The 23,620-nt window shown below is 54.1% G+C and overlaps 1 protein-coding gene across 5 annotated transcripts; it reads right to left on the minus strand.

The window, feature by feature from the left end:
- Nucleotides 1–7,084: 7,084 nt before the first annotated feature.
- On the minus strand, nt 7,085–23,081 carry TMEM39B (transmembrane protein 39B). Of its 5 annotated transcripts, none has more exons than XM_062594152.1 (9): nt 22,690–23,081; nt 14,111–14,319; nt 11,952–12,171; nt 11,573–11,656; nt 10,755–10,909; nt 9,542–9,878; nt 8,467–8,654; nt 7,857–7,977; nt 7,085–7,463 (listed from the first exon to the last, which is right to left on the minus strand). In XM_062594152.1, exons 2-9 carry the CDS (start codon nt 14,236–14,238, stop codon nt 7,227–7,229), a joined length of 1,470 nt encoding a protein of 489 aa, XP_062450136.1. In that variant the 5' UTR covers nt 14,239–14,319; nt 22,690–23,081; the 3' UTR covers nt 7,085–7,226. The 5 variants fall into 5 exon arrangements, with proteins under 5 accessions (XP_062450136.1, XP_062450137.1, XP_062450135.1 ...); XM_062594153.1 differs by lacking the exon at nt 22,690–23,081 and adding an exon at nt 18,515–18,555; XM_062594151.1 differs by lacking the exon at nt 22,690–23,081 and adding an exon at nt 16,591–16,680.
- Nucleotides 23,082–23,620: the final 539 nt, after the last annotated feature.

Genomic DNA, 23,620 nt, shown 5'->3' on the forward strand with positions numbered 1-23,620 from the left:
AAGCGGCCTCGTGAGAGCGGGGGGCCCTCAGACGGGCTCCTTCGGGGGATGCCCGCGGGCGCCGCAGCCGAGGCCCCGCTGGCCGCGGCTCTGCCCAGCCGCTGCGGCCCACGGACATGCCTCTCCCCGGGCTGGCTTTCCCCGCGGGGCGATTTATCCGGTTGCAAAGAGAAGCTCGGCGGGCGCCCCGGGGCCAGCTCCAGCCTCTCCCGAGGGCGCGGGAGGAAGCAAGACCGGGGCCACGCGGGAACGGGGCTGGAGAAATTCCCACGCTCCGGGGCGGCGCCAGGGCCCAGCCGGCCCGGAGCAGCGCCGCCGCCAGCGTCACCTTCCCCGGGAGCAGGGTGGCCCGGGAGCGGGCCGGTGAGCAAGCCTTGCATCAGCCAGGAGGGGAGATGGGGCCCTCCCCGGCCCGCGCCCGCCCCGCGGCGGTGGGGAGCCCCGCAGGCGGCTCCGCGGGAGCCTTGGCCAAGCTGCCCGAGGATGGGAAAGGAAATTCCTCGCTTCCCTCCCTGCTGCGGGCTCCGGCATCGCCGCCCGGGTCCCGTCCGTCGCCGGCTCGAGCCCGGAGGAGACCTGCTCCGTTCAACGGCTTTATCACACATCTGGAAGAAAACAGGGAAATCGCTGCCGGTGCAAGAGACCTGAGGCCGGGTGAGGGCCGGGGACGAGCCCAGGCGGGCAGGGGTCCCGGCGCACCCGTGGGGCCGTGCTGCAAGAGGAAGACGCGTCCCGGGGCTGGGCTTCCCGTGCCGATCGGGGGAGGAAGCGGCAGCGCTGGGGGCGGCCGCCGGGCAAGGAGCCTGCGAGAGGAAGGGCTGATGCGCGACCCCGGCGCTGGGCCGGGGCGCAGGAAACGGGGGCGGCCGGGACGGGGCAGGAAGGCGGCGGCGGCGGCCCCGGCTCGGCGGAAGAGCGGGAGGAAAGGCCGGGGGCCGCGGCCGGAGGAAGCCGGACCTCGCCGCGCTGCCCGAGCCACCGCGGTTTTTTGGGCAGCCGTTTTGGGGCGGATTTCCCGCGCCCCGGCGTGCCCCGGGGAAGAGCCGCGCGGCTGTGCCGGGGGCGGCGGGAAAGGGGCCGATCCGCCCGCCCGCCCGCGCTGGCCCCCGGCCGGTGCCCGTGCACGGGAGCCGCTTCAGCCTGCGCCGCGGCGGGAAGGAGATTCCCTCCGTGGCGGGACGGGGCGGCTCCGGCCGCCAGCCCCCCCGGGGGCGGACACGAGGGGACGAGTCGGAAGGTTCAGCCTCCGAGCTCCGGGGGGGGCGTGGGGGACCCTTTGCTGGGGGTTTGCACAGCTCCTAGCGCGGGGTCTGGCTGTTGCGGCGTGGTGAGCCGGAGACGCCCAGAGGCCGCGGTGAGGGGATGCAGCAGGAGCGGGCCACGCTGTCCCCGTCCCCTCGCTGGCCCAGGGGACGCTTCCCTGGGCATCGGCCACAAGTGCAACGAGTTCAGCAGTCCTGGGCGGGTGGGAAAGGAAGGGGCCGGGCGGGCGGGCGGCCGCCCCGCGGCGATAATCCAGGCGAGCGGGGAAGGAGGAGGGAGAAGGGGAACAGACGGACGGAGCCGGACGCACAGAGCCCCGGGAGCTCCCTCCGCGGCGCGGGCCCGTGCTCCGGCTCGACCGCGGCCGCGGCCGCCCCGCGCCGCTTCGCTCGCTCCGTTACTGGCCTTTCTAATCAGCTAATTTGGGAGCGCGAAACGCCGGCGCGGCGGCCCCTGCTCCCGCCACCCGGCAGGGCCTCCCTCCCGTGAGCTTGTTCGGAGGAGAAAACGAGGGCGCGCGCGGGCGTAACTGCTAACGAGGAGCAGCACCGGCTAATTGGGTGCTGCCAATTAAGGCACGTCTCGCCGGGGCCTCCTGGGCTGTGTCCTGCCCCGATTTCGGCCGGGAGGTGCAGGGCGAGGATGCTCCCGCGGGGGATGGATCGGATCCGCGTTGTTGGCCCTGGAGCCGCCCTCGTTTCCCAGGTGGGCAAACCGAGGCCCGGAGCCGGGGGGCACCCGGCGCCTCCGGGCTGCGAGCGGGGCCGGGTTGGCGGCAGCCGCCCGCTTGCAGAAAGCCGGGAGAAGCCCGGGGAGAGGAGCGGCCGGCGAGCCGCGAGGCCAGCACGCCGCCGCGGCGAGGGCAGCGCGGCCTTCAAAGGGATTCCTAAGGAACCGGAAAAACCGGGAGCCGGGAAGCCTCCCTCCGGCGGGGGCAGCGGGAAGGGAGGTCGGGGCGGCTGGGGACCCCCTCTCTGCACCTTCCTGGGCCTGTGGTGACCCCCAGGTCCCCCATCCCGATGGCTTGGGGGTCCCTGACCCCCACGTCCCCATCAAAGGGGCTCGGAGGTCCCTGACCCCCAGGCCTGGGTCCCCATCCCAATGGCTTGGGGGTCCCTGACCCCCAGGTCCCCATCACAGGGGCTCGGAGGTCCCTGACCCCCAGGCCCGGGCCCCCATCCCAATGGCTTGGGGGGTCCCTGACCCCCACGTCCCCATCACAGGGGCTCGGATGTCCCTGACCCACAGGCCTGGGCCCCCATCCCAATGGCTTGGGGGTCCCTGACCCCCACGTCCCCATCACAGGGGCTCGGAGGTCCCTGACCCCCAGGCCCGGGCCCCCATCCCGATGGCTTGGGGGTCCCTGACCCCAGTCGCCCGTCTCTGCCCTCCATCCCCCATCACGCTGGGGGTCCCTGACCCACGGCCAGGGCTCGGGGGTCCCCCATCGCTTGGGGGCGGGGCCAGTCCCCGAGGAGGGGGCGGGGAGAGCTCTACCTGGCCAATGGGAAGCCAGCGAGGGCCATTACCTCATTGGTGCGAGCCCCCATTGGAGGAGAGCGGCGTTGCCTAGCAACCGCCTGTGGCCTGGCCCCAGGCCCGGCCCCGGGGGTGACAGCGATGATGGCGGCAGGGCGGCGATGGCGGGCCCAGGCCTGACCCCCCGGGACCCCTCCGTCCCCCCGACAGGCCTCGACGTGAGGGGCCAGCGAGCCCCCAAACAGCCCAGCTGGGTGCCCCCCCCCGGGACAGCACCTTCCGGGAAAAGCAGCCGCTTCCCGATGGCTCTTCCCTGCCGGGAAGCGGCGTCGGGAGATTCCCGGCTGGCGGCGGCAGCGCACGTGGCCTGGCAAAGCTTTCCCAGGTCCGGAAACGTGGAGAAACGGGCCTGCCCGGTGCCAGCTCTGCGCTGCCCGCCTCGTTAGGCACCGGCGCGGGATGAGCCCTAATTGCCTCCGCCCCGCGGGATCCTCGTTACCTGCCGCAAACCTGCGCCTGGCATCTGGCCGCTAATCCCCGGGATTAGCGGGGCGGGCGGCAGATGGAGCCCGGCCGGGCCCCCCGGCGCTGCCCGCGGCCACGCCGGCGTTGGCCGAGCCCGCCGGGGCCAGCTGGAGTCGGTGCTGGACGGAGCCGGGAATGTGGGGATAGGGGGCTGCTCCGGCGGGGGCCGGACGGAGCCGGGAATGTGGGGATAGGGGGCTGCTCCGGCGGGGGAATTCCCGCCCCGGGATCTCCTGGCCCTGGGGAAAGCCCCAGCGCTCTCGCAGTCACAGCCTTAGAGGGAAACGAAAGCTGCCCCCGGCTTCCCCACGCGCAGCCTTTCCCAGCTGTCGGGAGAGGAGGAAGAGGCTTTTCTGGGAATCCGGCGCAGCGCCTGGCCCCAGTGCCCCTAGGATGCCGTCCCGCTCGGCCGCATCCTAGGGAATCCTGCGGCGGGCTCAGGCTGAGCAAAGCGGGGCGAAAACGCGGGGAAGCGGCTGGGAGCCTCCCTCTTGCACTCCCTGCGCAGCCCCTCGCCGTGGGGCCGTGCAGCCCCCCCCCCCCCCCGCCAGCCCGGCGTCCCCGGGGCTGCACGCTAACCTCAGGGTCCCCGCTCAATGGGAGGAAGGAAACCCTCATCCTCGGGAAAGGCTGGATGCGCACGGGCTTCCTCCCGCACGCCGGGCCCCCGGCAGCACCCGCTGCCCCGTCCCGGGCGCGAGGGGATGGTTAGCGCTCGGCGATGTGGGGATGGAGGACAGCACGGGGGCCCTGCCGTCCGCCCTGCCCCGCCGGAGCTGGCGAGGGGCCCCGGGCTGCTGCTTGCAGCTTTTCTCCTCCGTTTGCAAGCAAAATCCTCTCCCTTTGCCTTGCCGATGCGTGGGTGGGAGTCTCTTTTTCTCCTCCTTCGTGCTTCAAACGCTCCCGCTGCCACCTTGGGCTCTGTCCCCGGATGCTTTGGGGAGCCGCAGGCCCTCGGCCCTCCCTGGCTGCCATGCCCTTCACCCAGCTGCGGAGATAAGACGCAGGCGAGTCCGCCGCCGGCCGCTTTGCATCGGGCGGCCTTCGGCCCCGGCGGATTCCTCGCCTTTTGCTCCAGCTGGGTGTTGGCTGGGGTTTGCCGCACCCAGGAGCGGGGCAGGGCATCCCGGAGTAGGAGCCGGGACCACGCTCTCGCCCGCACCGCTGGCTCCGTGCCAAGGATGGGGTGAAATCTCAGGGAGGAGCTGGGCGACTCCGGCGCGCGGAAAGCAGCCAGGAGCGAGGGGAAGGCCCCCCGGCGCAGCACGGCTCTGGTGCTTTCCCTTTGCTCCTGATGGGATTTATATATATTTTTCCCCACCCTGGCTGTGATGGAACGCATCAGAGCGGGCCGAACCCGGGCCAGCTGTACTGGCACCGTGCTCAAAGCCTGGGCAGCCCCGAGGCGCCAGAGCACGGGACCGTGGGGCTTTGCAGGGTGCTTTCCTGCAGCCGCCCCTCGTTCCAGGGGCACCGGCACCCCGGAGCACTGCCGGCTCGGGGAGGGGGCTGCGGGGCTCACGGTGCTTTTAATTATGCTGGAAATAAATCAGCGCTCGGCTGTTGCTGTGGAAACAGCCAGCGGCTCGGCGCTGAGCAGGCAGCGGGCGCCCCGCGTCGTTAACCGCCGCGCGGCCGGGGCGGCTGCGGAGCTGCCGGGGGTGCCGGACGGGCAGGGTGCAGCCGGCAGCAGCACCCACCTCCCCCGGCGGGGGGGCCACCAGTGCAGCGAGCGGCCGGGTCTCTGCGCCCCGCTCCGAGCGAGGCCGGCCCCGGCAGCGGCCGCTCCCTGCGCCGGCGGGCTGCGAAAAGGGCAGCTCTGCACTCGCCTGCCTCCCCGGTGCGAGGCTCCTCTGGGTGGGGGGAAACACGTCTATTAAATATTTAATCTGGGGGCTAAGACCTTTCTTATTTCATTTGCAATAATCTTGCTGGGACAGATGGTGCTCCAATGGCCTAGATCGCTGCGGGAGCTCCCCGAGCGGCAGCGGCCACCCCGGGCCGGGCCGGGTGCTGAGCGGGGGCACGGCCCGGGAGGTCTGCGCTGCGGGGCGCGACGAGGGGCCCCCGCCGTGCCGGGGAGCCCGGCGCCGGCCGCGGTGCGGCGGTGTCCCCCAGCTCCGCGAAGGGCGGGGGGGGGGGGGGGGGGGGGATGCGGGTCCCGGCTGTCGCCGAGGACTGGGGGTGTTTGGGTGCAGGGAGGAGGAGGAAGCAGGCTGCAGAGCGGCTGCGGGGCCGGCGCTGCTGCGCGGCGAGGCCGGACGACGAGGGGCGTCCGGCGGGTGCGCGGTGCCGGAGCTCGCCGGAGCTCGCCGGAGGCGCCACCTCGCGGCAGCGGCGACGGAGCCCGAACAAAGGCCGGGATGTGGCCGCGGCCACGCGGATCCAGCCGGGATCCGGTCCCGGCGTGCGGATCCAGCCAGGAGCCCGTCGCAGCTGTTCGGACTACTGGGCTAATCGATGCTCCTGCCTTGTTCTGTAACTGCTTTTATTTTATTGTTTTTTTTTTTTTCTTTTTTCTTTTTTCCTCCAGAAAAGCCACCCGCCTGGTGCCTGACCACGACCTGGGAGGAGCACTGCGGCCGGGGGCACGCGCAGGGCTGCCTGTGCGGGTACTATACAACCCCCTTTCTTTTCGTTTGGTAAGACAGCTGGCAGGTCCCTCTGCCAGCGGCTGCTAGGATGGTCCTGCTGCCTGGGCAGGGCACTAACGGGGTGTCCTCGCTCCCAGCCCTGAGTCCCCCGGAGGCAGAGCTCCTTCCTCCTCCTCCGTGATGTCACCCCTCACTCATCCTGGAGACCTCCAGATGCCTCAGCCCTGGCCAGACCTGAAGGGCAGGTTAGGCAGCAAGGCAAAAAGAAAAAAAAAAATAAACCCAACCTACTTCATAAAAGGCAAAGGAGCCGCGTGAGAGCTGCCCTTCCATGGCAGGTCACTTCATGCCACTGCAGGTGCCAGCTTTGAAACATAACGTAACCTGCACGAGTGGTTCAGCAAAGGATGCTCCAAGGTCTCCTCGGAGGGAGGTTTGTTTTTAGGAGATTCTGGGCAGGAGCAGAGGTGCTCAGCTGAGATTAATGATTCAAGACATCTTCAACTGCTTCTGGGGCGGGGTAATTTCTTTAAGCTGTTGCTGAAAGATTTCTCCTGTTGGTCTCTGTCATCTCTGATAAGCATATGACATCTGAGAGTAAAGTGCACAATAGAAATTCATAGCAATGGGCTTATTATATATGTGTATATATATATATCTTGGCAGGAGGCAGAACAACAGCTGTTCGCAGCAACCCAGCTCCTTGGAGCAGCGGGGAACAAGATTGCCACCCCTGTGTGACTGGGAAGCAGAGGAGCACATAGCATTTGCCCCTTCCCTGTGCACTGGTCTGGGGCTTTTACCTAGACTGTATCTTAGGGGTTGAGTTCAAATTATTTCAGGTCCCTGCTGCCTCCTTTCTGAGTCAAGAAATACAGACCCTTCTAGTGAACACTGCCTGGGGGCTAAGCTCATCACAGCTCCCAAAAGCAAGAGGTAGAAGCAGTACCAGTGCAAGGAGTTTCTTCAGAGTCCCAGCAAGAAACAACATCAGGATTCATGGGCCACTTAAAAAAGGACTCAAAGCGGAAGTCGTGAGCTTTGACATACCTGTAATTTCTCATCTTCCCACTCATTGCCAGCTGGAGCTCTGACTACAGCAAGAGAAACAGTATTTGTACCTCTCAAAACTAAGCACCATTGTTAATAAATTGCTCCTCTCAAATACAAACAGGAGGAAGCCTCCTCGTGGGAGTTCACCAGTCAACAAACACACAAACAACTGTTGGGAGTAAAAAAATATGTTTTTTCCTTTTAATTACATCAGTTATCAAAGAAAAAAAAGCAGTGGTAACAAAAATACAAAGCTCTGAGGGTTTCTTGTTTTGTTTGTTTTGTAATAAGCTGAGCATCAGTGCAATTGTTTTAATTTAACTTCTGCTCTGAGTCTCTGCTGGCAGAATATGAGTAGGCTTTGCCCAGCACCAGCCGGTCACGCAGCAGCTTGAAGAAGGCGTAATAATTGCTGAAGAGGATCAGAGCCAGTGAGATAGTCTGGTGCCACTTCTCTGAAGAAATCAGTGAGTAAAGCTGGTAAAAGATGACGGCTCCTTCCAGCAGAATTAGGATGTTGAGGATTCTCAGTGGTTTGCTGAAAAAGAACTGTAGAAGAGAGACCATGGTAAGGCACTGAGTGAAGTTAGGCCCTTCTAGAGGCGTTTTCAACAGGACAAGGGAAACAGAAGCCTGTGAGGTGACCCATTGGGATTCCCCTCTGGAGACACAACACTTAGCTGTGAATGGTTCAGGACAGAGGCCCAGCCTGCACGGGTCAAAGCTGCCCTGTTGGCAGCACTGAAGGGAGAGGTAGGACTAATGTTAAACACTGTACTGAACCCAGCTTATTCCACTGCCCTCTAGTATATCCCCTGGGCAGCTGTCATGCTCAGAGAGCCACCTCTTGCAGACATGGACTCTTAGGTGCTCAAGACAAAAAGACTGAAAATGCTGCCAAAGTGCTGTAACTAAATTCACAGAAAGAAAATGTGATCTTACATGGAAACGGAAGTGTGAGACGTCTGATGGTACAGCCACATTGTAATGACCCACAGCTTTGTACACATTCTTGCTGTGTTTCACTAACACTCCCTGTGGCCACATGCACTCCTCTGTCCACCTGCAGCAGGAAACAAGCAGAGTTTTCTTAATTCTACCTCCACAGCTGGAGACAGGGGTTAAAGAGGTCTACAGCATTCCCACCATCAGGGAGGATAATGTACGAGCTGCTTCCGGAGTGTTTTCCGTAGTAGTAAGCTGTGGTCATTTCTGAGGGCAGAGTTTGGTCCACTGAGGCATGTAACTAAGGCAGTGACAAACTGCAGTTATCTACAGCCAGAAGCAGCAGGCATCTTGCCAAAAAACGGTTCTGCTTGCCACACTTTGAAGCGGACAGTACAGATAGTGTCTGTATGCTGTCAGATGTGTCAGTGGGCAACTCTGTTTTCGTTTCTCTTTCATTTTTTAAGCAACAACAGGAAGAGGAGAGATGGCTGGAAAGCTGACTGCCTGCTGAGCTCCCCATCCAGCCCCTACTCAAGCTAGCTTGCCAACGGGCACTCTGGCTAAGAGGATCCTCCAGCCCTAGCCCCAGGAGAGAGATCCTTACTGATGCTGTAGCACATTGGAGCAGAGGGCTGGATCGACCTTCTGCCAGCAGCCCAGGTGTGCTGCAGCTTTATGGAGCAGGTCACAGTAGCGAGCAGGTAAGAGGTACTGCATCAAAATCACAGACGTGCTGATGGAAACCAGAAGGAAGAGCTCACACGACCAGCGTTTGTCATAGTACTGAGTGTTCTGTGGGGGGTCAAGAAGAATGTGTGACAATGTGTTTGGACAGCCTCTCCTAACAAAACTATCAAAACACATGTCACTCAGACAGATAAAACGGGGGCTTTTCACTTAGCTATTAATCTTGCTTGAAAAATGAGCACCTACATAGGGTGGCTGCTGTACAACTCCTGAACATACCACGGTGAAACATTTATGCTATCATCATCCATCAACATAACTGGGGAAATAGCTCCTTCTGCCCTGATGCTCCTAGCTCAGCTGATGATGGGTGGGAACACCAGATCCTGAGGAAAAGAGGATTTGAGCCTCTCCCTGAGGTCTGACAGATTTACTGTAAGACATTTGTCTCATTGCACAATGTACTACGAAACTACATAAAACAGCTAAGAACCCTAATAAAATGTGCCCTCTTTTGTGTTGCCTCCCATACTAAAGTCAATCCTCTTCTCGTCCTGGAGCTCTGCCCACACAGAAGATCAGTGTGTGAAGTCACACTGGAGTCCTTTAACTCCACGGAGAGGTGGGAGGAAGACACTGTTCCCTAATAGATGGGTGCACATTCTCATGAACAGCCAGAATACAGGCTTTACCAGGACAATATTGTTCTCTGTTGTCTGGAGTTTAAACAAAGTTAAACCTAAATCTTTTTGCTTGTTACTTTTTACAAGGCCTCTAAATTGGATTGACTAATAAAGCTGCCTGCACACACAGACCAGGCCTCTGACTAACTTCTCCCACATTCCGGCTAAGCAAGAAGTGAGAACCAGACATTTTCCATAATCCTGCATCCTCCTCTCCTGGGGACTCAATGCTCCCTAGCTAGTCCCAGGCCAGGAGGATTGGTGTGAAGCATGCACAGTGCTTCAAAAACAGTGGTGGCCCTCACTCACCTTCACAAACCAGACTGGCACAAAGGCTACGTAGTAAGCACTGAGCATGGAGCTCACCAGCACCTCTTTCATCCGCCAGTTAAAGTCCATTTTCAGGTATTCCACCTCATTGCGGATGAGATCTGGGGAGAGGCAGCAGGCGTGAGTGGGCATGGCCTCCATGCCGTACATTTGTCTAGTGTGCTGCTTCCAGGTTTCCTTTAAGACAGTCAGGTAGTCTCTGCTCCTAGAGTTCACCTCCCCTGTCTCTCTGGGTCCGATGTTGGCCACCTGGGAGAAGAGGCCTGTCTTCCGAAAGTCACAGTTCAGTTGAAGGAAGGGAATGTACATGCCAAACCTGGAGCAGCACAAGTACAGAAAGTTGGTTACTTCCCTATTAGTATGTAACGCCTTTGCTGGTAGTACGCATTACTATCTCATATCCCCTCCCAAATGGCATTTGGTAACTATATACACTCCAGAAAAGAACACCTAGAATGCACTGTAAGTTACACTTTGCAAAAATCAAATTACAGCCTTAGCCAGACTCCCTTTGATGCTGTATGGGCTCTAGAAGGGCTCAGCAAAGTTGTGTGGGCGATATTCATGTCAGCAACAGGCCAAGCTAGCTTTCCTCCTTCCTTGGTCTGCTTGATCCCTTGCTCATCATCTATTTATGTAAGATCACCCTATCCACCACAGCATTGACCAGCTCCCCTGTCTGACCTCAACCCATCTACTCAGGCCACCTTTAACAGCAGTAGCATCAAGTCTTGGATCTTTATGAGATACTTCCTCCTGCATCTTCCAGAGGGAAGGGAGCAATTCCACTACTTGACTGGAAATAAAACTGGCTTCCTTAGGTTGATTAACATAAAGCAAGGAAGGTGTGTGTTTGATCATTCCATCTGGCAGAGGTACCTAAGGACTAAAGTAAACTGAAGAAATGGATTCTTTGTATACCATGAGAAAAGCAGGCAATCCTTTTCAGAGGTCATGAGCAATCTAAGAACTACAATTAACGTTTACATTAAAGCTGAAATGCAGGTAAATGGTAAAGATATGCCCTGCATCCAAGAGGAAATGTGACATAGCAAGGAAGGAATGGGTTGTTTAAATTTTGTTATTGGGAAATCAAGTGCTTATCTACTTTCAAGCTTCATTGCATCTGAGTAACACCAGTACACTGAAGCAACATTAGAAATCACACACAAATGAAAGGGGAGATACTTACGGGTAACACAGGAACAGGAGGTTAAGGAAAGAGTAGGTTCTGAAGAGGTGAATTATTGATCGACATAAACTCCAGCCTGTGCCAGTGAGAACAGCAAACCGAGTGATCACCAGGAAAATAGAGCGTGGCAGGGATACTTTGCCACTCTGCGAAGCCTGCCGGGAGAGAAGAAGAAGCAGGGCAGAAAGAAGACTAATTCACCCCTCCTCCAGAAACAAATAGGAAGTGAGCAGCCTTAGTCAGAAAAATCAGTCTCATAAGCATGATGAAAGAGCTAGTAGAAGGCTTTGTTGGAGTGCCACCATAAAGGAGAGGCCTCCTTCAGACTGGATTCTGGGCCGGGGTAGTGGCCTTTTCCCTCACTCTAGAATGAGGAGAGCTCTCCTGCTAAGCTCTAGTAATTATCCAGTCCAGTCCACTCTCCAGGACCTGCTCACGACAGAAAGCTTCTGCAGTTAGCAGAAACCGAATTAGGTTTGCTTCTCCTTGCAGAAAGCTAGAGAGAACAGAAAGCTCAGAGAACAAAAAAGAAGAGCTAAACACTGTTCTTTGCAAGGAATAAAGCAGAATGACTACAGTCTAGATGAGACAGTAATTCAGAAACAAACAAAAGGACAGTGACAGTCATGACTGATGGTTTGAGATACTTGTTTCTGTACACTGTTCGTCTAATCAGAAACCATGCCCACGTTTCTGACTTGAACATAACACAAAGTTCTTTAGAAAAGGACAGAAGAGTTGAAACTGCAAAAGGGACACACAATTTTGCATTCACTTGAGAGGAAAGAATGGTTCCGAAATCCACTCGGGGACTTTACCTCCTTCACAATAGCACCAATCAGCCGGCGTGCCAGGACAATTGTTGTCACTGTCAGCACGTTGAAGTCAATAAGATGAAAATTCTGCAGTGACAAGAAGAACACAATTCCATTTTCCACCAGGCAGCAGAAACCCACAACTGATAGAGAAGCTCCCCAAATTACGCTTTTCACCTTGGGCTCTCTCTTCCAAGACCAGGAGGAGAATGCCAAGCAGACAGCTAGTTCCTAAAATTTGCCAAATGGGAATCACACAAGCAATTCTGCAGGACCATGGAGTTGCATGCAGTTTGCACAAAACAGAGATAACAGAAGCCTTCAAGACCCAAGAAAGAGTCTCTGAATGGGGCCAGGACAGCAGCTGTCCTTTGGTGCTTACCAGTGACGTGTGCGAAGGTGGATGGGAAGGTGGGTACCACCACACAGTTTTGTAGATGTTGATGTAGTGGACGAATAGAGCAATCAGATGACAGAAGAAGAGCTGAAGTTCAAACAGGACACTCCTCTCCACAGGCAGCTCTGGGATCTTACAGTGCCGGAGGGGAACGACTGTCTGAGTTGCCAGTGGTGGACTGGAAAGGCCTGTACCTGAACCGCTCCTACCAAGGTAAACCAAAAGCCAGCAGTCACTTCCCTGAGATAAACGTAGCACTGTCTTCCAGCCCACATACTCAGATTGTAGAGGTAGGTGGTTCTAATACTGACTGAAAAACTTAAGCTAACTACCATCGCCAATGACTGCCACAAATCAACAGCGTCAGCACCCTGAGAATTTCTAGAACAACTGTTGCAGGCAGATGTGAGCAGGAATTTGCTAAGAGAAAGCAATATTTGAAACTAGGCCAGTCAACAGCACCAGGTCATTTGACATTAAATCCCCTCTTTTGAGTCAGGTTCAAAAACCATGGCTGTATCGTGCTGTCCAATGGGCAACCAGTGGTCTTTTTAATTAATTGAAAATGTTTAGGCCTCGAGTTGCTATTTACATTTCTAACAGTGCTTGAACATGAAATACAGAGCAATTAAACACAAGCCCTTTCTCATTCTTCAACTTCTACTCAACTATGGAGGAAAAACAAGTTTAGTCAGAGGTGTATATTCCTGTGTGAGCACGCAGACAATTCCAGACACCCACCCTTTTAATCAAAGGGAAGGGAATTAATATGCTCTAGATATAACTCCCCTGATTTTCAATCTCTAAGTAACAATAGTCAAAGGAATCTGGGTGGGGGTTTCAAAGAAACTACAGAGCATTAGGTGCCAAACTTCTGCTGAAAATCCCAAAACAAAACCACAACAGTTTTGGAGCATGACCACAGGAAAACTCCTAGCCCAGGGATGGACAGGGGCAGGTTTAACTAGTTTTTTTTTTTTTTTTTTAATATAAGCCTGACAGCCTCAAATAAGGCATGCATGATGATTTAGGAACTTGAACTTTCTCTCTGAAATCCCCAGACTGCAAAGTTCACAGGATTGATTTGGCTTCTTGTACTGAATATATCTGCCAATAAACTCTGTTCTTGTACACTGATCCTTCAGAAGGCTTTAAATAGAGATACAAGGCCCTTTCTACTCTGAGCAGATGCACAAGATCTAAAGGTGCTTTTGCAAGAGTAGAATTCACAAATTCCCCCCTCAGCAATATCACATGGGGACACATCCCCTCCATCACTGAAGGTTTCCTGTGCATCAAAGCTCCCATGTGCATAAAGAGCATAGAGCATTTTGGAACTCCTCAGCCTGAACTATACGTAAGTGATTGGTATCAGATGGCACGGCTACAAGAACAGATTTCTTGGAGGTAAGCTGGGGTGTGGATTTGTACTACATTAGCTACTTTGTGATAAATACCTTTGTGCACGCTCTCATAGCACAGTACGTACAAGGTGGATTGCCCCACTCTCGGTGGCTTTGCACTAACTTGTTTGAGTAACCATATCCATATAGATTTTTTGGCCTAGGGCCATAGGCAGGGAGTATGTTAAGATAGATCTAACATTTTCTATGTATAGAGTTCATAAGGTACCTCCTGCTAACACAACTATGTATGCCTGTTAGTGTACTACTACTCTTTCCTCCTCTCTACCTCAGGAACAGAAATACAACCAAACCTGTGGACTAGAATCTGCCAAAGAAGTGCAGCTTACACATCACCTGATCTCACCAAACTTTACCCAGAAATACCCAACCTGACATACACTTTGGGGAACAAGAGGTATGAGTATGACAACCAAAATTCTGGAGTCAGGCTTTGCATAAAAACTTGTCTCTATTCTCACTTTCCACACAATGGTTGGTTAAGGCTTTTGAACACTCCTAGAAGTCTGCTATGGTCAAATCAAGCACCTACCAGTTGCAGATAAATTAGAACCACCTCTCCGAATTACAACACGTAGCATGGACATTGTCACATACGACGAAAACGATTTCAGCTGGACACCAGGAGTCAGTGTGAGATGGGAAGATACAGTCTGGCCTCACGCCTGCTTCAGAAAGGAGTTGCTGACCCAGCTTAGGTACAAAAAGATTTGGGCTTACCTGGTGCGTGAGCGCACACCCGTGACAGAGGAACTCGTGGAATGGCTGGAGCCGCCAGCAGCCCCAGGTTCGCAGAGAGGATTTCGGCAGTAGGATGTCCGGTTAGGGCCCCGCCTTCCCCCTGCCATAACAACAAAGGGTACGGAGGGTTGTTCCTTGAGGTGGCTTCTCTACTGTTCACTGTGGGATTATTTCTTCAGCCCTTAAAACTGGAAAGAAAAGGTTTATAATTATGGCTTATCTGCTTCCCACACACCTGCTGACCAGTCACACTGTTAGCTTGCAGCAAAAAGCAGAATAATGCAAGTTTGCTTAACTGCTTCCACTATGCGCTAAGCTGAGCTACGTCTCCTCCTGTATTTGCCACAGGCTATAGATGTGGCCTCAGATAGTTACTGACGCTCCTACGACATGCAGCAGCTTGTTAAGGTGCCATGAATTGTTTGAGAGTCTAAAGCCTAATGTATGCAGGCTTCGAATGAGCAGAAAGCAGCTCTTCATGCTTCTCTCCCAACCCAAGGCAATTTACAAGGAATTTAATCTGCATCCCTGTAGTGTTACACCTACTTCATAGGCAGAGCAATACACCTACAGAGATGTTAAATAATTCGCCCAAAGGATTCAATAAACTGGGGATATTATCTAGGTCCCCTTTTGCCCAATTCTGTGCTGGAATCAAAAATTTGCAGCTCTTTAAAAGAGCTGCAAAAGCAAGCAAATGGACTCACATCTCTTTTGGTCCTTTAAGGTGGGGAAGAAAACACTGTAGCATTTTCAGTGCATTTGTTGTTGTTGCGGAGTGTTTGCATGCCACGGAGCTCAAGGGCACATTAGCCCAAAGTTAGATTTTCTATGTCTTGCCTGCTACAGTGTAACCAACAATAATAATCCCAAAGTTTAAAAAACCTCATTGTTTTTACATATAACAAATCTGGATTTTGTCTGTATTGGAAGAATCTATATAATTTAAAGAAAGAATAGGATGATAATATAACATTTACTGGAAGTGGATCAGGCCACATCAACTACTTAAAATTCCTTTTTTTGTTTACTTCCAGTCTGCATCACTCGGTAGTGAGCATCTAAAATGCAAAACTTTGCTAAAGGTTTAAAACTGCCCTCTAACAAATTTTAAAGCTTCCACTAAGGTCCAGAGCTCCCACTGAACAGTTATACTAGTCCTAGACAACAAGGTGCAGGATGAACCTGGGGCTAAACCCAAAGGAAGAAAAGATACCTCCAGAGATAGGTACCATTGCACAGGCCAGTGGGACACGGAGGTGCCCATAGCAGAGGAGGAAGAAAGAAGTGTGAGGGGTACAGAGCAAAGGCCAGAAACCCAAGTACGTGGCGTAGCACAGCAGAGTCCTTATGAACCGGGCACATGGAACAACTGCAAGTGACACCAGGGAACTGAAGGGGCTGTGCACAGTGGGCCCCATGGGACAGGACACGGGGACTATGTGAGGGGCACCAGATAGACAGGACACTGCTGAGGAAGATGAAGGCAGTGGGTTTGGGCCCAGGGAACCAAAACATGAGAGAGTGACCAAAAAAGGCACTAGGGAACACTGGGAGAGAGCTGGGGAGCTGAGGGGATCTGGGGGGCAGGCTTGGCAACTACAGAGGCTATAGGAGCTCTGGTGGAGGCTCTGAGGGAGCAGCGGGAACTCTGAGGCCAGGGACTATAGGTGCAGGGGCACAGAGCAGAGTCTATAGGGGAGAAACAGGGTGCACAGAAGCTCTCAGGTTATAAGCAGGGTGACAGAGGAGAAATGAGAATTCTGGGGACACACATGGGGACTACGGGAGAGGAACGGGAGCCCTCTTAGGAAGCAGTAACAGCTATAAGAGCTTTCGGTGTGTAGACTGGTGCTATAACAGAGCAACAAGAGCGCTGCAGCTGCAGGCCAGGGCTACGGCGGAGCTGTGGGGTCTCTGCGGACTGTATGGAAGCAACGAGAGCTACAGGAGGGCTATGGAGGCTGTAGGAACACCGACCCGTGCCAGAGTGGTGCAATGGGGCCTCGGGGGACTCCGCAGGGGCTGTAATTAAGCTACAGGGGAACGTCGGGGGCGCTGGAGATTGCAGGAGGGCTGCAGGCGAGCTGCAGGGGCTCCAGGAACGCAGACCGGGGCTCGCGGGGGGGGGGGGGGGGGCCTCGACCGGGGCAGTGAGGGCCCGAGGGACGCTACGGAGGCAACAGGAGCGCAGCGGGGGCTGCGACGGGGCCGCAGGGCGGCTCCGGGGCCCCGGGCCGCCCCCTCACAGCGGCCGCCGAGGGGGCGGGCCCGGCCGCGGGCCCGGCAGGCGCCCCGCCCCTCGGCTCCGCGACCTCCTCCCCCCCCCCCCCGCCGCCGCCCCGTGCCCGTCTGCCTCCCTCCCCCCCCCCCCCCCGCCGCCCCGTGCCCGTCTGCCTCCCTCCCCCCCCCCGCCCCGTGCCGGGCCCCGGTGCCGCCGCCGCCGCCGACCCCCTCACCCATCTCCGGCCGCCGCTGAGCCTGCGCCGCGCACAATATGGCGGGCGGGGCCGGCGGCGCGATGGCGGCCGCGAGCGGACAATCCTCCTGGAGGGCGCGCGCGCGCCGCCGCCCGCTCCACCCCGCCGGCGTGGCCACACCCCCTCCCACAATGGCCCCGCCCCTCGCCCCGCCCACCCGGGGGACCCCCCCCCCCCCCGCCGCCCCCCAGCGCAGGCGGCTTCGGGGGGGAGGGCGGGGGAGGTCCAGCCATGGGGGGCCTGAACCCCCCAACCCCCCCCAGGCCTGGGGACCCCCGCGAGGGCCTTCACCCCACAGCAGCCCCCCAGGGCTCCAGGGGCGATGCCCGGACACCAGCGCAGCCCCAAACGCAGCCCCCGCACGGCTGCTCGCTCCCACCTCTCCTGCCTCCCCCCCAAGATGCGGGGCAGGCGAAGGTGCTGCTTTGTTCGGGCTGGTTCCCAGCACCTCCTGACTTCCGACGCTAACAGCCAGCCGGCAGCGAGCCCCGCGCAGGGTGCGGGACAAATCCTGACCCTGGGACAAACGCTCGGAGGTCCAGCCTGCCCTCCCGCCCACCCCGCACCCCTGCGGACGCCCCGTCCAGCCTCCTGCCCTCCCGCCCACCCCGCACCCCTGCGGACGCCCCGTCCAGCCTCCTGCCCTCCCGCCCACCCCGCACCCCTGCGGACGCCCCGTCCAGCCTCCTGCCCTCCCGCCCACCCCGCACCCCTGCGGACGCCCCGTCCAGCCTCTTGCCCTCCCGCCCACCCCGCACCCCTGCGGACGCCCCGTCCAGCCTGCCCTCCCGCACCCCTACGGACGCCTCGTCCAGCCTCCTGCCCTCCCGCACCCCTGCGGACGCCCCGTCCAGCCTCCTGCCCTCCCGCCCACCCCGCACCCCTGCGGACGCCCCGTCCAGCCTCTTGCCCTCCCGCCCTCCCGCACCCCTGCGGACGCCCCGTCCAGCCTCCTGCCCTCCCGCCCACCCCGCACCCCTGCGGACGCCCCGTCCAGCCTCTTGCCCTCCCGCCCACCCCGCACCCCTGCGGACGCCCCGTCCAGCCTGCCCTCCCGCACCCCTGCGGACGCCCCGTCCAGCCTCCTGCCCTCCCGCCCACCCCGCACCCCTGCGGACGCCCCGTCCAGCCTCCTGCCCTCCCGCACCCCTGCGGACGCCCCGTCCAGCCTCCTGCCCTCCCGCCCACCCCGCACCCCTGCGGACGCCCCGTCCAGCCTCCTACCCTCCCGCCCACCCCGCACCCCTGCGGACGCCTCGTCTAAAGCCGAGCTGACCGGCTCCCCCTGTACAGCTGTCCACGGCACAACCGTGCCCAAAGTGCCCGCGAGGTGCCTGGGCGCGTTCAGCCGTTGAGGTCTGCCCTTTCTGCTCTGGGCAGCAGGCACACGCTGCCCCCTCCGACCAGGTTCTGCCCGATACAGGCAGAGGACTTCACTCGACCAGCCAGAACCCGACCATCGACGCAGAAGTCTCTGCTAGAGCTCTGCCAAGTTGCTGCTCAAACTCCGTATGACCCCCTTTTCTGAAGAAGGATCTTGGATGAATAATTACGCAGCCCCACGTCTCCAACCCATGCAGCTGTGGAGATCAGGGCTTCCCACCTAGTCCTGAGCAAGGCCTGGGCACCGCACTCCACCAGCCTACACCACACATGCCTTCCACCACGAGATCCCGCAGATGTAGTCAGCACACTTCAATGCCTCTACCTCCTTTTACAAAGTGGAGGTTCTCCCTCTCTCCAGGTCACATGAAATTTCCCAAGAAAACTTACAGATTTTGCATAAATGCCTAAAATATTTAAGCTTAAAAGCAGGACAGACTACCTGCATGGCATTTACCTCGAATCCCTGCTAAACTGACAAAGTTTGAGATCTGCCATGACTTTGAGAGCTGTCTCTTACCTAATCCATCTCACATGATCCTTAACCTCTTAGATTTTTTTCAGATCTTTTCTTCTTTTATATTCTATTTGACCTTGAGTTGAGAAGCTTGTGTCAGGTATTTATATACCACCAGCATTTTGTTGCATCCTTTGAACATTTTCAAAGACACTGCAAAAGTCAGTTCTGATTTAACAGCAAATATTCTCTTCTTTTCACACCCTCCCTTCCATCACCCTTTGGACAGAGATCCCAAGAATTACAGCTTCAGATAAACAGTGACTCTGCAGCAGGAAGAGAAACAGAAAATCTCAACAATAAAATTAAATGTTAGACCTTTATTATTACAAGGAATGACTAATCATTTAAAACATCTGTTGAACACTTACTGCTAAATACCAGCCATGCAATAGCTTGCCAGTTTCCTATACAAGTTATTTTAAAAGTGTGATTCACCTTGATCAATTTTCACCATCTTTACAAAGGACTTGCAGTATTTTTCATTGAATTCCTTAACTTGTGGGTGTTTGATGCTTTAGTACAGATGGAATATTATATAATCTTGTAAACCACCCTTGCCTAGGCTACAGCCAAAGCCATTTCTAAAATTAATGAACTTTCACAAGACCGATCTTTCATTTTTTATTGGTTTTGAAACCTTCATTGTGTAAAACCATCAAAACCAAGAGTATCTAGACACCTTAAACTCAAATTTCCAGGTAGAACTATAAAGATAACAAGTAGAGCCTACTGATGCCATGTTAAAAACTGAGGTTCATTCCGTAACCGCACACAAGCCTCTGACTGTACTGGGCTCTACAGCCAGCAGCACAAGGAACAGCTGTTCCGGGACACAAACTTTGTTTCGGTCTCAAACACACACTCCTTCGCCTGCTTCAAAAGCTGGAGAGCAAGGAGACTCCAATGTCCTCCAATACACTCACAAAAGCTGGCAGTTTCCCACTTCCCATGCACAATAAAGTGAAAGGCAGCTTAACTGCGTTACCTTATCATATCTGAAATCAACTAATTTGAGATTCATCCCACTTTGCAGAGAGCAGCAGAAAGAATGGAAACAAACATTTCTACTGAAACATATGGCAGTTACCAAAGGCTCAGCTGAGCAGTAGCAGTAAATGTTTCTGCTCACAAGAACTGAGCTTCCTAGTAGAAAAGAGGAATAATTCTACATTTGGGATGGAAGTTTCCATGGGGGATGTCTGGCCTGCAGAAATTCCTCCCCCTTCAAAGCTTACAAATAGGCCATGTGTCCAACATCGCATCCAAGATGTTACAGGTTTATTAATTAAAGAATTTCCCTAAGCCATGCACTTGTTCCTCCCAGCCTAGAGAACAGCTGTCTTAGCAGCACCTCCCGCTCTTCCCTGCGTGTCCCAGCAGACGGGTCACAGCTGGGGCTCTACCACAGGCTGCAGAAATCGCCCTCTGCCCCAAGTGTTCTTTAGGAGAGCAGCAGCACAGGGCGAGGAAAGAAAGACGTGCACACTTAAATTGTTTTTCTTGGCTCTGTTCATGATAGATGCTCTCATACAAATTTAAAAACCTCATTCTGTATGAAAAGAATCATCTGCTCTTATAGCCAAATAGGGAATCCAGCTGTGCTCTTAGCTGGACCCAACTTGCCAAATTAGGAATTTTACAGAAGGCCATACCATGGTAAAATGCTATGCTTTTAGTACAACTAAGAAATCAAGTCAGTAACAAAAACATCATAGGTAAGTTATAAAATAAAGCCATTTAATCATTTGCTTTATTCAATAATCCGAAGAGCAACTTGAAACCAAGGGTAAGGAACAGGCACGGTATGACAACCTCCTTCCAGGAAAAGCTACAGGGGACAGCTCTGCAATACCAGTTGGAGCATTATTCCTGCAAGCCCAGTTTCACGCTCCTGTTGCTGTCCAAGACGCTGGCTGTGAACCACTACATGTGGTGAGACCGGACTGAGAGCACGTGAAGTCCAGAGCTGTACCAGCTCCAAGCTAGGCGAGCCTGGTGTTTACACCAACGGGCCGGACTAGGCTCTGAAGGAGCAGTGGCCACCCAGAAACAAGGGCCAGAGAGGATGTGACTGCTGAAGCAAGAAAAGCCCTGCAGCAGGAGGGAAACGCAGAATGTTTCTAGAGCCAAGTTTCTTTTCAGAAGAACAGTATTGTTGGGAAACACTTCCACAGACAAGGACATGACCGCCGTTATCATGCTGCACAATACCAAGCAAAATAGGGCCTTTATCTTGTTTGTGACCTTTACCAAAATCCTAAAAATAATGATAAGATGGGGATTTATTCTTTGGGAAATCTGGAGATTAAGCATCACTGTGGCACTTGTTTGCTAACAGCCAGCAGAATATTACATCCAGTGGCTAGGTGTCAGTATAAAAGAGGAAGTTATTTAGGTGACTCAGACTTCAGTACTCAAAGGAATTCCTATCCCTCACAAATTTTAATGAGTCCTATATCACCCCCGGAACGTCTGGCGAATTAGTGTCTTTGACATACACATCCGATGTTGATGGCTATGTTGGGATCTCAAATTAGCTTTTGCATGCTCTAGCCTGAAATTCAAGTGTAGTAATGCTATGAGAGGGAGGAAAATGTTTGATGCAGGACATGTTTTCAAAATATTATCATCATATGCAGTTATTTTCAATATATTAAGATTTACATTCCTCCACAACATCAAAACCTTTCACATAAACAAGATAAATGCAATGCACAAGGAAGCTGTATTACTCCAAAGGCAGTGTCACAAGATCCACTTCTACTGGTAAAAAACTGCATCATAATAGATGATCTCTATCAAATCTTTTCCACTTGATATAAAAGTTGTGCCTATTAAGAAAAAAATGGGAGAGATTGGTACAACACCATAAACTGAAGTTCTAATCACATTGCAAAAGAAGATGCATTGGATAAACAAACAGCAGAAATACAATCATGCTATGATTTTCTCCAACAAAACTACCGATCCAATTTTAAAGTTAAAGAATTGACTTTAATCTCACTCTGTTGCAACATTTCCACATATTACCATTTTCTTGTTCCTAATGCTTCTAAGAGGCACTTGTTTAGTAGCTTTACAACTCCAAATAAGTATTTCGAAGCCATTATACTTCTTTAGCAACGCAAGAGTTTATTTCTTTGTTCCTTCGTTTTTGGAGCTCAGACTTTAAAAGGTCTCAAAATTTGAGAGAAACTGATTAACTGTCCCTGCAGGAAACTCTTATGGCTGCTGTCTTTGGGGCCAGAGGGCAGACATGTCCTTGCTGTGTAAGCAGGTCATTCCACCGATGCCTTCAGCTGTCACTCCGTGCGAGATACACAGATGATCTCCCAAATCAAGGTACCGCTTGCTTTGCGAGCATACGCATGCATTTATTAAGATAATTACTGGAGAACAAGCAAGCCGCAGTGGTCACAACAACCTCCAGAGGGAGCCCTGCCACCACGGGTGCTGGCCACCACTGGCACCCAGAAGTGCTGTAGGTTCATCGCCCCCCCAAACAGCTCAGGGTGCTTGCTCGCTGACTTCAGCTGTGCCGCCCTGCACGGCTCTGAGCTAAACACGCCCCAGCTGGGCCTTGAGGACTGCTGGCCGAGCAGTCTCTGACAACAGCATCAAACACAAAGACATAGAAAACGCCAGCCAGCAACAGATTGTATTTCAGAGCCCACCAATGCCCAAGCTGCAATGGTGGCATAGAAGCAGTATACTAGCAAGGTCTAATTTGGCAGCATCTGGTCTTAAATCTGCAGCATGGGATTTTAATGCATTATAGACTCACTAAGGAATTCCTAATGATATGTTCCTTAGGCTGCTCTGTTCCTAGAGCGTGGGACAACTTCAATGCTACCTTACCACAGAGAGCACTCATGAAAGCATCTCAGCCAGGAAGCAGTTCTGAAAGATCTCCTTAATCACACTTCCCTCTCAAATCCACTTAAATGTCCTATTCCATGGGATCTCAATGGGAGAGCTCTAAACAGGTGCATTTTCAAGCCTCCTCCACATCATGACCTCTGCAAGACTGTCAGTCATGTAACTGACCTTTTGCAAGAGTAATTTATTTGTGGGTATATAAAGAATGGCTTCTACTTAGCAGCTCAGATGGCACTTCCCACGCAGAACATGTTAGCAGCTTGCAATGAGATGCAAAAATAAACAGACAAGCTTACCCACTTCACGTTGCCCCTGCTCTTCTTCACCCAAGTGATTCATAGTGATGTACTCTCGACTCCTGCAAATTGAAGACGTTTGTGAGTTTCCTCAATGTAAGCACAAATCAAAAGAAAAGATTCCTGCATGCAATTATACAGGAAGGAAAACATGCAACTAAGCTGAGCTTTGAACGGGTCACAGTAAATATCAATACTGGGGTCTAAAAAGGGCCATCATTTTACATTTTTAAATAACTGAGCAGAATTCTTTTTTTGGCCATAGCAGGACTATCTATATTCGTTGTCATTTTACATCTTTTGATATTTAAGCTTGCCGATTCCTTTTTGCCCACATTACATTACAGTGCATTTTCAAAGGGCACATTATTAAAGTTATTGCTAATTTATGCAGAAGCATGTGGGTTTTTTAAAATGTCTATTTTAAACATTTTTTTTCAAATTTTTTACATTAAAATTAACATTTGAAGAATTGTTTCAATAAAGTTTATGCAAGTTGCCGTCACAATTTATGTAAAAGAAATGTGCTATTAAAATCAGACATTTATGTTACCTTTTGTTTTTTGCGATGCATGTTAGCTTTACACATCCTGATTCTCCTGCGATAATTTTCCTTTAAAAGGGGGGTATAGGGTGATCTTTTCATCAAGCAAGACATTATGCCCTGAAAGCTGACTCCAAACCATTGTTGAAAATTCAGTTATTTACACTTTAATAACAATCTACAAATACAACTTTTTTGTTTTAAAGTATTCCCCTCAATCATGCACTGCTACCAGCAGTTTGGTTCCTAATGTTCTATTTTTCACCCCCGAGCAGTTTAATTACGTCCCCCTAGAATGCCAGATTTACTTTGCAGATGGGAAATACAAACCATTTTTTAATGTTTTTCTAAGAAGCAGTTACCTTTTAACTAATATATACATCTATA

The sequence above is a fragment of the Rhea pennata genome, chromosome 23, assembly GCF_028389875.1.
Source record: "Rhea pennata isolate bPtePen1 chromosome 23, bPtePen1.pri, whole genome shotgun sequence".
Classification (NCBI taxonomy): domain Eukaryota; kingdom Metazoa; phylum Chordata; class Aves; order Rheiformes; family Rheidae; genus Rhea; species Rhea pennata.